The sequence below is a fragment of the Liolophura sinensis genome, chromosome 10 (assembly GCF_032854445.1).
Source record: "Liolophura sinensis isolate JHLJ2023 chromosome 10, CUHK_Ljap_v2, whole genome shotgun sequence".
In the NCBI taxonomy this organism is placed as follows: Eukaryota; Metazoa; Mollusca; class Polyplacophora; order Chitonida; family Chitonidae; genus Liolophura; species Liolophura sinensis.
The window spans coordinates 23891459-23905216 of record NC_088304.1 but is presented as its reverse complement, the minus strand read 5'-3'; the positions used below and the strand labels follow the sequence as shown (position 1 = coordinate 23905216).

Sequence of the window (13758 nt, the reverse complement as noted above, 5' to 3'; positions counted from 1 at the left end):
CAGGAACTAAATAGGTTTTAAAAAATTCTGTACCCGTGTTAATTATATGATCTTCTGGAGCTCACCACCCACACAGCAGTGAGCCTGTCAGGGGGTATTAATGTATTGTTAAGTTGTGAGTTGAAATCCCGACTACTGAGTCTCATGAATTTACGGTTTTGGTGAGCGGTATGGGCCATTCAGTTTCACACCATCCCACAATACCACACAAAATAAATATTTTTGATTTCTGTGTAAATTAACTCAGATCAAAAAATATATATGTAGTCTGATACTTATCACCTAAATCAGCTTTCTTTTCTACCAAAATAGTACATTTCAATATACATGCATGTAGGCATATAACTGTACATTGCATGACTTCCAGAAATAGTAAACTTCCATTAGATTCAGACACTGGGATATTGATTTACTTCACTATAGCATATGTAGTGTATAAATGTGTAACATAGCATATGTAGTGAACTTATGGAGAACTTAGGGTAGACTGCAATGCTATGTATAAATGTGTATCATAGCATATGTAATGAACTAATGGAGAGCTAAGGGTAGACTGAAATGCTATGTATAAATGTGTAACATAGCATATGTCGTGAACTAATGGAGAGCTAAGGGTAGACTGCAGTGCTATGTATAAGTATGTAACATAGCATATGTAATGAACTAATGGAGAGCTAAGGGTAGACTGCAATGCTATGTATCAGTGTGTAACATAGCATATGTAATGAACTAATGGAGAGCTAAGGGTAGACTGAAATGTTATGTATAAATGTGTAACATAGCATATGTCGTGAACTAATGGAGAGCTAAGGGTAGACTGCAGTGCTATGTATAAGTGTGTAACATAGCATATGTAATGAAGTAATGGAGAGCTAAGTGTAGACTGAAATGATATGTGTAAATGTGTATCATCATAGCCGTACCTGAAAATGTTTCTGAGGTAATAAGTAGTTAATTCAGGTGTTTAATTGTTTGACGTGTACTGTATACCTATTCTAGGCGTGTACCATAAACTGTTACATGTACTAATTCCTAGAAATAAATACAATAACCTTACCCATAACAGTTAAATGTGTGTTTTTGTTGTTTTAAAGAGGCTATTTTTGGAAATAAATCCATATTCGGTAATCGATTTTGTATTTTTGAAGAATAGATCAAAGTAATGTCATTAAATGTAGCGCGACTGGCTTTGACTGCTAACGCGTACACAGACAAGGTACTCTGTGAAAGGTAAATTTAATTATTTGTGCTATTCTCGTAACCTCGCAACTAAGACAGATGCTTGAGGCAGCCACTTATAAATAACCATTCAAATGATTGCACATGAACACTACATGTACTCTACATGCATAAGAACATTACACTACGATTTCTTATTTTCCTGTACATAATTCTTGAGAGAACTCACCTAGTGTCTTTTAGTGACAAACTCAAAATTGTCGTATTCGTTATATTTATCGGGGGCATGCGTGGCCAAAGTAGTTAGCACGTCGCAAGTGGGAAGGTCTGTCAGCAACCTGCGGATGGTCGTGGGTTTCCTTCGGGCTCTGCCAGGATTCCTCCCATCATAATGCTGGCCACCGTCGTATAGATGAAATATTCCTGTGTATACGTCGTAAAACACCAATCAAATAGATATATACATTTTACTTTTGTTGTTGGAGTTTAATGCCGTAGTCAGAATTTTTCACTGATACGACGGCGTCCAGCATTACGGTGGGGTGGTCTGACAGGAGGAACCCATCACTGCTGGCAGACCTTCTCAAATACAACCGAAGACAACGTTATTGTTACAGTATAACATTGTAGATGGCCGAAAAGATATTACCAATGGAACCAGCTGATCGATCTTTTAACTCACAACCCGACACAAAACGGTTAGACACAGAAGGCCGTAAAACAATCGTAACCACGGTTTCATGCCCAGGTACCGATAGGTCAGTTATGAGACCAATCCAAAAGGATTGAGCCAGGTAAAAGATGTCATGCGAAAATCAAATACCGGATTGACATACCTGAGAGCAACATTGGACAAAATTGTTAGACGTCGCAAAGGAAAATACCTTTACGGCCTCATATCAAGATGTAGCCACAGGTTAACTTTGAGAACAGTTAAGGAAAAAAAGCTTGAGCCAGTTAAAAGATCTCAAGCGAAAACTTAATACCGGGTGGATGGATAAACCTGAGAGGAGCATTGGACAACATTACACTCGAAGATGTTGAAAGCAGACAAGCAAAAACTATCCCAACAGGAGGCCTCATATACATGCCAAATTTAAAAACAATTCAAGAAATTTAAGTTTAGATAAGAATCACGCGGAAACCACGAAGAGCTGAAAGAAGGCAAGCAAAAACTATCCCAACGGGAGGCCTCTTGTACATGCCAAATTTAAAACCAATTCAAGAAATGTAAATTTAGATAAGTATCACGCGGAAACCACGAAGAGTTGAAAGCAGGCAAGCAAAAACTATCCCAACGGGAGGCCTCGTGTACATGCCAAATTTAAAACCAGTTCAAGAAATTTAAGTTTAGATAAGAATCACGCGGAAACCACGTGTTCTTACGAGCAGCCCACAACGGAACTTTTAGGCACACATATGCAAGAACTGCAAATGTTCATGGGTTTCCCCTGAGTTTCTCTGCACCGTTTCCTCCCACCGTAATGCTGGCTGCCGTCTTGTAAGTGAAATATTCTTCAGTACGGCGTAAAACTCCAATGAAGTAAATAATTAAATAAACCCTATGTAGGATGGTAAACAGCTATCCTATAAGCAAGGTTTCACACACTCACGTAACCGTTTCTATATGTGAAGTCCAACGTTTGTTGAATCTATGCGTCGGCATTTGTATACAAGCGGTCAACCAAATAGACGTTCGAGATCAATAATCGCAAGGCCAATTCCCAAATCGACCTTTAACACAAACCACTAAAGAACTGTAAGAAAGTATATAAAGTATGAAAATAGGCCTATAGCCCATAGCAGAATGGTACAGATTTTGGACGCTCTGTCCATATTTATTTACAAGAGAAGTATACAGATTATGAAACTCAATAAAGTTAACCTTGATAAACCAGCTTTTGTAGTAAATAACTTGTGACGTTGACTGAATTCGTCAGATAATATTTATTTATTTATTTATTTATTTGATTGGTGTTTTACGTCGGGCTCAAGAATGCGTCACATATTGAATATAGGATCTAACAAGTGCTACAAGGCTGGATATATGTACACGCCATGTTTGCACGAGTATTCAGTATATTGCCAGCCAACTAAGGATAATTTACAAGGTCAAAATTGAAACTCTCGTAAAGACTGTGAGTGCTTGGGGTTTAACGTAGTACGTAAAGACTGTGAGATAGGAAACATTTTTCGTCTTTGTAAAGATACAGATCCAGCTATAAAATGTAGCATGTGGAGAGTCTAGTTTCCTTTGAATTAAGCGGAGATGTATATATACAGTACATACATGTAGATGTTATTCATGAGAAATTCAAGCAACTCGATGAACAAGGAAACACCCCATGAATGTCAGCATTGTAGGCCCTACATGTATGAAGTGGAACTGAGGAAGGATTTATTGCCTTTGGTAGCGGTGACCAGTTTATCAAACTTTGTGATGAAATTCTATCAATAAAGTCTTTGTGGGGAATGTATAGTACTGGCACAGAGCGTATAGAAATCCCAAGTGGAGATGTCCTTATACTGATGGCAATCAAAACTTGTCCAACGTTCGTATCAGTGAAAATTAGGAGAAAATTGATGTTTTTAAAATAATGCATTTTTCTCCAATTTTGATCATTTTCAAATTGTTGTTGTTCAAGTTCACTATATAAAATAATAATAATAAAAAAACGTTTTTCATATGCATCTTGTATTTTTGTGAGGTAAAGTAAAAACATTCACATATTTTGAAAACTTTGATATTATTTTACTCATATCATTAAAACTAGGAAAGAACAGTTGGGGGACAGTGTGAAATAGAAGTATCCCACTACACGGCTTTCTCAAAAACAGAAAGAGTGACAAGAAGCAAAATGCCTTGAGAGGCTCATGTGTATCAAACTTTGTCATGAAAATTAATTTTACTGAAGAATTCTCCCTCCCCCAATAAAACGTGAATAAATCTACCTACTTTTGTAAATGAAAACACAAATGTTTTATGTGCATGACAGTTCTGAGTAAACCCCTACCCTGATGGGCACCTGTTGGAGTTTTTAACATAATTAAAGACGTACAGCGTAGAGAGTAAAACCAGAGCAGCGACGACGATGTGATTACAAATGATTACAAGTAAACGGTGAAATACGGTCTCTTGTAAATTCTAAAAATTGGCCTATTATACGCCCCTAGCCTCGTGGCTTAAGCAGATCTAGATAACGAAAATGCAGTGATGTTAATTGTAATTTGTTAGACAGTCTAAAAATGCTCAAAATGTTGTGTTGTCGCCACTTTTAACGTATAATAACATTAAAACAATGCAAATGGAGCAGACATCGGGATAGTTAGTGCACCAGGCAGATTTTTTTTTTGTAAAAGAATACAATATAATTAAAGAAGTGCAGCATAGAGAGTAAATCACTACAGTGTGATGGTTGACAATTGGTCACATGGAAACGGTGAAGTACGGCCTCGTCAGTTTACCCCAGTTAGGGTTTTGTTTTATCACTTTTCCTGCAAATGCTTAAATAGTAGCAAATTACACGCCCCCAACACCACGGCTTGACGTGCTGTTCTCTACTGCATTTACTTATACAAGAGAATTATGCTCAGTGTAAAACGTAAGAAACTTACACTGAAGGAGCTTGATTGCCAAAATTGAAACTATCCCTCTTGTCGTAAAGTCTGTGAGGCGGGAAACAGTTTCGGTCTTTGTAAAAATACAGGTTCAGATAGAAGATAAGATGCACCATCTGGAAAGCAGGTATGATTCCTTTAAATCCTGCGAAGGAGCATATATATCTTTCAGAACCTTTGCTATATATGGATTGTTTAAAGCTATGGTTGTTAATCAATATCCAAGTTTGTGGGCGTGAAATATCTTGCCTGTTGAAAGTCACTCTTAAATAAGTTTTTCATGTAGCCATATTCAGATAAGAATAGGTATAAGTTAGCCAAAAACTTGCAACAGTTTGTACCCATTGAAATACCTACTGGCTGGTGATATATGGTTGCCCAGAATATCACTCATTTGTTATTAATATTAAATTCAAGCAACTCGATGAACAACGAAAAAACATCCTATGGATGGTAACCCTTGTATGTTGTGGAACTTTTGCACTTCACTATAATGTAGCGGTGACAAGTTTTATTAAACACGCGAACAATTGTTGATGAAATTCTATAACATAAGTCTTTGGGAGGATTGTACAAAAAATTTCAATAGTGGAGATGCCCTTATAAAGTACATGTATTTGAACGTTGAGTCAAACGTTTTGAATTTGTAATAATCCCCATCCTCTTGACGCCTGATTTGTTGCAATTGCGCAACAGCATTTTTTTGTGTACTCAAAATGACTGCACTTTTTGTAGTGCCATCGATAAAAGAGTAAATACAATATTGGTGGTACAGCTTCTTGACCCCGCACTAAAGCGAGCTTTTGTGGGATTTATGCATTTTGGGAATCAAGTTAAGTTGTGGTACAGTGGTGTGATGGGAGCTTAAGAAATTTGCGCATTTACAAGCTCCTCTTTTTGAGGAAGGATTACTGTTCTATTTGTTTATTGGGGGCCTCATTTTTTTTGCCTGCAAGCATTAGTATTGATATGGTGGTTTACATACACAGCCTTTTTCTCTGCCAGCTCCAGTCAATTAAGTGTCAAGAACTGAAGGTTCTACTTTCTCCCGTTTAATCCAATTTCTTTGCACAGTTTTCAAGCGCCGAAAGACCAACACTGCCTGCATGCTACAAAGTCTGCTGAAGCAGCCTTGCGCTGATTTGACAAATCCTAGCAGGAGGCAATAAACATTTACAAGAGGTAGCAGCAGGAAGGGGTCCACTAATCCCCACTCAGTGAGTTTAGTAATCCCCCTAATCAGGGAGTACTAAGAAAACACGACCGTCTTAATTGGTAGACTGTCTTAAATGGTAAGTTATATATATTTAGCGGGGGGTGGGGGAGGGGGGGGGGTAGTTGTAGTCTTTAAGTGAGATAAAAATGGAGAATCAAAATGTGAACCCAAAAAACTGGGCTGGCCAAACTTCACCTCTGAGTGGTTCTAGTATCCTTAAAATTGGAAGACCACATAAAATATTTTTAAACGGATACTGGTATATAAGGTTATTTTATACACAGTATATTTGGTTACATTTCGTAGGCTGGGATTCTTTAAATAATTAATAAGTGTTAAATCCATACACCGATGACTATAGTAGGGTGGACACAGAATCAAACAGTGGAAAGATCTAGTAAAGGCCGAGTTAACGCTCCTGTTGGTAACAGTGCGTGTGTAGATGGCGCTGCAAAGTTTATTTCCTGTCGTCGTCGAATGGGGCGGAAAGAAAATTCGGAAGGCTCTGATATCTTTTTTTTGTGTATTAAATAGAATTCATGAGAAGGACTTTGTCATAGTGCGCTGTCCAGTTGGGAGGATATCGCCATAATGTCGTCGCTGTCCCTGCCGAAAGTGATTCACGGCAAACGGAGCCCAGCTGATTTGGAGCGAGAAAACTTTGAGAAAACACAGGTAAGGATAAGTAGATCTACTGTCAAAATAGGCGACGTGTGCAACAACAACATCTGTTTTAAACACCTGTCATTTCAAGACGGCAACTTCATTTGTCTCTTATGATTACAAGCTCAACTGGCTTTAGAAAACATAGTTTAGGCTCTGTTTGTCTACTGTCAATTCAAACGTGAAAGATTACGAGGGGAACAAATCACTGAGGTCTGATCTTAATTTTTAGAGATTTTGTGTGTTTAAGACTTATTTGAAGCAAGAAGAAGATTACTTTCAGCACAGAATAGTATTTGTGTTCACAACAATTTGACCTAGATTTGGATGGTTATAGTATTATTTTGTCAATCCCTGTCTGACTCAGTTGTCTAATACATGGGTGTACTGGAGACACTGGTTGAATGTCTAATCCCATGAACAAGGAGCTGACTACACATACATAGACTCAGTTAGAGCCCTAGATGGTTACCTATTTCTTCCATGTGGAAAATTTCACTGACCTTTTACAACAGGAACCTGTTTTTTTTATTTGGTCTATTTGTCATGCAAAGTCATCCCAAGTGTAGATATGTCAAAGCCAGCTAGCACGCCTACAACATGTTTGTTCAACAGTAATCCAGTCATCTAAACCTTTAAATTAAGCAAGTCAAACCAATGTCTGCTATGTTTTGAGTTCGAAATTCTGGCGGCAATGTATGTGTTCGAAAATTTCTTCCAACGGTACATTTCACTGGGAATTAGTTTGTTTTTTACTTTTTTGGGAGATGTTAAAAAATAAGGATACTCTAGCCATTGGATTTCCTTGTCAACAGTTTATCTTTTAATGAGCCAGCACGTACCTTGCCTGAGGTTCAAACATGAAACATGGCGGAAGTCAGTGACACTTCTTTATTCAAAATTTTGACTGGCTGGATTGTTGTTAAAAGAGGGTTTACTGAAGCTCGTTTTGACATTTGCAGAAGCAGTTTACTTGTTTATTCAGCGTATACTAAACTTTAGGACTTCAGGGAGAATACCATGGCAGTTTACCAATGCTAAATTCTTGACGGGATTTTTATGAAATAGTAACGCAGCAAAAGGTGTTATTTTAGGGCAGTTGCTAGATTGAATATACGTACATCTCCTCACCGTTAGAACCTACAAGAAAATCATGTCTTTCAGACATGTTAGTTTGCAAGAGCACCACCTTATCAGGCCTGAACCAATTAGGCTCATAACCACTATGTTCGTTGCTAACAAACATACTGATATGTTGATCCCGTCTTTTATTTGTGAAGTCGAGAGTACATGTAGGCCTATGCCGTGTTTCACATATACCCTGGGCATTGCAACAGACTACTGACATATGGAATAGTTTAATAAATGAAATAATATCTAGATGGATGTAATTAAGGAAATACTTATCCATTAGTCAAAAATATGCTACATGTCCACGTAGTTCAACAAGTAAGAAATAAATCATAAATAATAAACTTTAGAACTGTTGTAAGGTTTCATGCATAAATCTATGTTGGAAAATCTTGCCTTTTCTGAAACCACATGTACTACATTCATACTTTTGATCCACATTAAAAACTAATATATTTTTTGCTGGCTCAGTTGGTTAGCGCGCTAGAACAGCGTAATGACCCAGGAGTCTCTCACCAATGTGGTCACTGTGAGTTCAAGTCTAGCTCATGATGGCTTTCCGGTCGTAAGTGGTAAGGTCTGACAGCAACCTACGGATGGTCATGGGTTTCCCACAGGCTCTGCCCGGTTTCCTCCCACCATAATGCCGGCCGCGGTCGTATATGTGAAATATTCTTGAGTACGGTGTGAAACAAAAATCAAATAAATAAATATTCTTTGCTCCATGGGAAGAGGTTAGAGTTTTTTTAATGATGCAGCTGAAAATAATTCAAAGTAATTAAGAAAAAAATAAAGCTATACTGTCAGTGTAAATGTAACTTACATTTTTGCTAACCTTAGTTTCGTTATATACATGTATTTTATGTGTGAAAAGATTTACTAATTATAAGAACCAGTTCATATCTTTATGATGTAAGTTTTGAGATAAATTACATATTAAGCAACAACAACAAAAATAATAAGAGACAAACAAGCAAGGGATTAAATAGAAGGTTTGCTTGGCAAGTCAAAACAAAAAAGTGTAAGCTCAGCCAACAATGCATTTAAAATATGCCTATTAAGATGAGCATTCCATGAAGTTAGTGAAAGATAACAAATTATTTTTAGAGCAAACAAAAAATAAATATTCTGCTTGCCTTTGACACTGATAATTGCTCATGGAACAGGTTATCATACAAATGTTTTCAAATATAATATGTATATACAACATGTGTGATTCCTTGAATAAGCCAGTCTTGTTCATTTGTCTATATATGCACAGGTTCAAATCTAGCTCTGGCTGTTTTGACTGCAACTGTAAGTTAATAGGTGTTTTATCTGGTAACTGCTGGGTTTTGCATAGTCCACTTGATTTCGTCAAACAGTGAACCTGGCTGCCTTCATGATACATGTATATAATATATTTATTTACTTGATTGGTGATTGACACCATACATATTTTACTTATACGACTGCAGCCAGCATTATCGTGAGAAGAAACCGGGCAGAGACCGGGTGAACCCATGACCATCCACAGGTTGCTGGTAGACCTTCCCACTTATGGCCGGAGAGGAAGCACATATATATTAATGATTTAATATTCTTGAGTATAATATTAAGCCGCCAGCAACTGTTAGCAACTGGAATAAATCGGTATTCAGTTATAATGGGTATGGTTTAAAAACAAAATACACGTATGCTCATGCAGATTGTGTTTACTGAAATTATGCCATCTGTGTGATGGTATATAAAAACGTATAAAAATTTCGCTGTCGTGATGTACTATTAGATAATCTCTCTTCGCTAGCTGTAAATTCAGTGCTGTTTCTATGTAAAAGGTAAAGCCAAGGGCAACTAAAGTCTGTATTAAGCATTTATTTATTGATTAGATATACCTGTATGTAATGATACACTACTACTGCTAGCGGTTATGGCAGAAGACCTGCAGCGCTTGTTAAATAAACACCTGAAGGACTATTCAGATTTATACTTCATAGAGACAAGGTATGGGATCATTCTGACCTGGCATAGATAAATTTCACTCTTCATTGTCATTGCTGTTAAGGTAACTGAAAGGCTGTGCACTTGTCGATGTGTTCCCTGAGTTTGTTTTGCAATACAAAACATGATTAGGCTGCTGTTTTAAGACTAATAGTTCAGAAAATAATAGCCAGTGTATACGTGTTGTATTTAATGCGTTCATTACATGTTAATCAAAAGTTTACTCAGGAAGTCATTGATAATTTTATTTATTTGATTACTGTTTTATGCCGTATTTAAAAAAATATTTCACTTATATGACGGCAGCTAGCATTATGGTGGGAGGAAACTGGGAAGAGTGCGGGGAAACCCATGACCATCTTTGATAATATCTTTAACATTCTGTGTTATGTGGCCACCTCTTCTTTCACAGCAGGATTGGATCCAGGAATTTGTTTCTGAATTCTTAAATTGTGAAAAAAATGATGATACATGTATGTTCAGGGAATCTTTTAGTGATTTTAATTTTTTGGAAGAAGTAGCATTTGAAGTCATTTGAAAGCATATACATTTAATTTTGTACAAAGTGTAGTAGTTATACATGTGTACTTGTATTTTTATCGCATGCTGTCAGGCACTGGATCTGCGCGTAATACTGAGTGGACAGGACGAACAAAGTCAGTTTGTCATTAGTTAGATTTATAAATATGCATCTGTACAGGTACATTTCTACATAGAAAGAGAGGCATGAATTAATTGGTTTTCAGGGAGAGTGATGTTGTGTACAGTGTGAGATGATCATGTTTGTCAGCATAGCGATAATGAAAATTTATTATCTAGGTTATTGACTTAGATAATCACTCAGCAGGCTTTCTGATGAGTACATGCAAATTATATTTACACCGGTCATCTATGATCTCATCGTTTGCCCAGACAGAAAAAGCTGTATTATTTATTAGTAACGTGCATTATTACAGCGCGGATTATTTCAAAATTTAGAGTCTTCAAACAAACATGTTATTGTGCTTTTTTTTTTTAAAAGATAAATTAGATGTATAAAACTTTTTGTCATCTTGTCATCTTAAATATTGTATTTTAATTTACTGTAATTCTTCAACCTTTCGCATGTTCGCAAGGTGGTTATTCAGACAATTTTCTGAAGGCATTATTCTGTGTAGACTGGTAAAACTATACTTTTTGTGAAGCCCTGAAATTGGCCAATCTAACCAATGTAGTTTTGTCTCCAAAATCAAATTAAAAATCTGCCTGAGTTGCATTGAAAGTGCTCTCTCTGTCAAATGCGAAAAGGTAGATAAATTAGGGTAATTCATCTATCATAGGCGGTACATGCATATGTACAGTGTATGTAGCTCATATGTTCACGACTGTATAGGATTCTGATTTAGTGTTTGATGATATAATTCAATAGATATACCCACATTACTGAAAAAAAATATTATATTATTTGCAAGTTATTTGTAAATGGTGTTTAGTGCAGTTTCCCATGTTCTGCAGCTCACGCTAAACATATATACATATATCTACAGCCATTTTAGTTCTGGAAAACTGTCGAGTACCCAAACTAATTAAGCTGTATTAAGCAATTATGTATTAACACGTATAAAACTGATCCAAAATTTTCAGGTTTATCAGTATAAAGTTGAGTTTTCATACAATGTGATCAAAGACTCAAAGGCTCTCAGACAGCATCATTTAGAGCTGCATTTTATATAATTTCTTTATACACATTCAGAGTGGGGCTTTTAAAGTTTGTTTCCCAAACTTAAGTCAAAACTTGAAATACAATTTTAGAGTTTATTTTGGAGGCTCTGAAAATGAAAATTTTGATCAATGTTATCTTAAAGGGGTGAAGAATTTGATTCTGATTTGCTGATGTGATAGATTTGCAAGTCCAGACTAAGCCAAATTTTAGGCATGGTACATTCCAAGACTTCAAAATTTAGCCTGTCTCCACTGTCAGCCAATCAGTGTCGATTCTGTTTCCCTTTTAATAAGACAAATGTGTCCAAAATTCAAATTCCATTACCAAATAATAAGCATCGTGACAAGGTCTTAAATTGTGTTTGTGAAATCGGCCCCGAAAGCTTCAGTATTATTCCATTTATGGTCGTGTGCTATTCCAGGCTTGTCACATGTATGTACATTCTAGCCTGAGTTACATGTGGATATATAAACAGCATGTACAATGTACATGTCCAACGCCATTCACGCACATGGCTGATGAAACTGTCTAAATACATATACACTTATACATATATACATGTACATGTGTAATTATTGGACTTGTGTGACAAATGAGGTGATGTGCAGTGATTGTTATTAACTAAATTAGATACAAACCTTGTGGTAGAATGGAGCCATATCTACATGACATAGACGCACCATACACCTGCATGTTGATCTGTATGATGGATATGTACACATGTCATCTACAGTAAGCTATATGGGTAAATATATTACTCGAGGCTATATACAGCATTATTAGATTGCTTATCATATTTTTGCTGGCTCTACCATGATTAGTTAACTTAACTCTCCAGATGGGGACTTACGGTAACTTTGAGCCATCCACATGGAAAATCTGAACAACCATCCTACATGTACCTGTGGATAAACATGATGAAGAGAAAAATAATGGAGTATGTGCATGCAGAAAGTATTTGAGTCTAATGTTGTGTCAGATTTATGGTCATATTATAGTTAGGGTTTTGGAAAAGGGCAAAAGTTTGCGGATTAGTAAGCAGGGGGTAGCTGATCATTATCTATCCTGCACCCCAGGTATACTGCAGGTTATAGTATTAAATGATTTCAAATTTCACCCATTTTTCCAGTATGGTATCATCTCACATATGCATGTACCTTACAAACAAACTTAAAAGTGCCTTTTTCAGGTAAATAGCATTTTGAGGTTGAGGTTTAGGTTGTGTAAATAAATCTGACAGACAGTTGTTTTTAACTCGAAAAATTTTGTTGAAATGATGTGAAAAGAGTAAACAGAATATAGGCTAAACTTCCGCAGTTTTGATGTGGATTTATTACATAACTTTACACTAACAAGGAAGTGACAGAAAAATATTATTTCCTTACTAACTTCCGCAAAAAAGTGGAATTGATAGCCTGCAACTTACTTTGTTGTATTTGAGCAAAAGTTTCGTGTATCTCAAAGTTACTTATTTTTCGTAATAATTCTGTGATTTCTGTTGGTCTGCAATTGCTGAAGTGTTTTGATTTTTGTTTGAAGAGTGCTGATGGGAGCATAGAATGAAAGTTTCAATGCCAAAAGTAATATTTGATCACCTTTATTTGCTTCTGAAAATTTACTTATTTTCTCAGTAGTTATAATTTAAGAAGGCAAGCCAGATTACCTTGCTTTTTGAAATGTAACTTTTTGAACCCATTTTGAACCCAAAGGCTTCATAGTGGTCGAGCAGCGTAGCCTGCACATGTATTTTATGTGTTATTAAATAACACTTGCATTATCTCATTTATCACAGATGTTGAGGCCTCTCTGCCATCAACTTGCCTTTAATAATTTGTACAGGGTTTTACTATCTTGCTAAAATCCTTTGTTAAAAACAAAAAAGCAGCATATGTGTTCACCAGGCTTTGACTAAACTCAGCTGAATTCAGAACAGGTGCATTGCTTGAAATCTTGTTCAGTTAGTTGTAACCTGTAGTGATTAATGTTGACCTGATTAAATGACCTAAAACTAATTTGTGGTGATTACTGTTGACCTGATTACTTGACCTGAAACTAATTTGTTTGATTTTGATGTACATGTAAATACCACCTGAGGCTCAGTGCGGCTTGAAGTGCGGCCAGCAGACCAGGCTTTGTGAATCTGTGGTTAGCAAAGCAGAATTAACACACCCAGACGAGAAGATGCAAATTGAAATTCACATACCATGTACAGTTTAATGAATGCTTGCTCTGATTTTTGTTTCATTGAGTGGCATGGCTTCATTTTTTT

The 13758-nt window shown here is 36.4% G+C and overlaps 1 protein-coding gene across 2 annotated transcripts in view; it reads left to right on the top strand.

The window, feature by feature from the left end:
* The first annotated feature begins 6495 nt into the window (after nucleotides 1–6495).
* The window catches only part of LOC135476747 (huntingtin-interacting protein 1-like), a 61410-nt gene continuing 54147 nt past the window's right edge, over nucleotides 6496–13758 (top strand). For both annotated transcript variants that reach the window (XM_064756872.1, XM_064756871.1), the window contains exon 1: nucleotides 6496–6688. In XM_064756872.1, coding sequence (XP_064612942.1) covers nucleotides 6605–6688 — 84 coding nt within the window. In that variant the 5' untranslated portion in view covers nucleotides 6496–6604. The remainder of the gene's footprint in view (nucleotides 6689–13758) is intronic.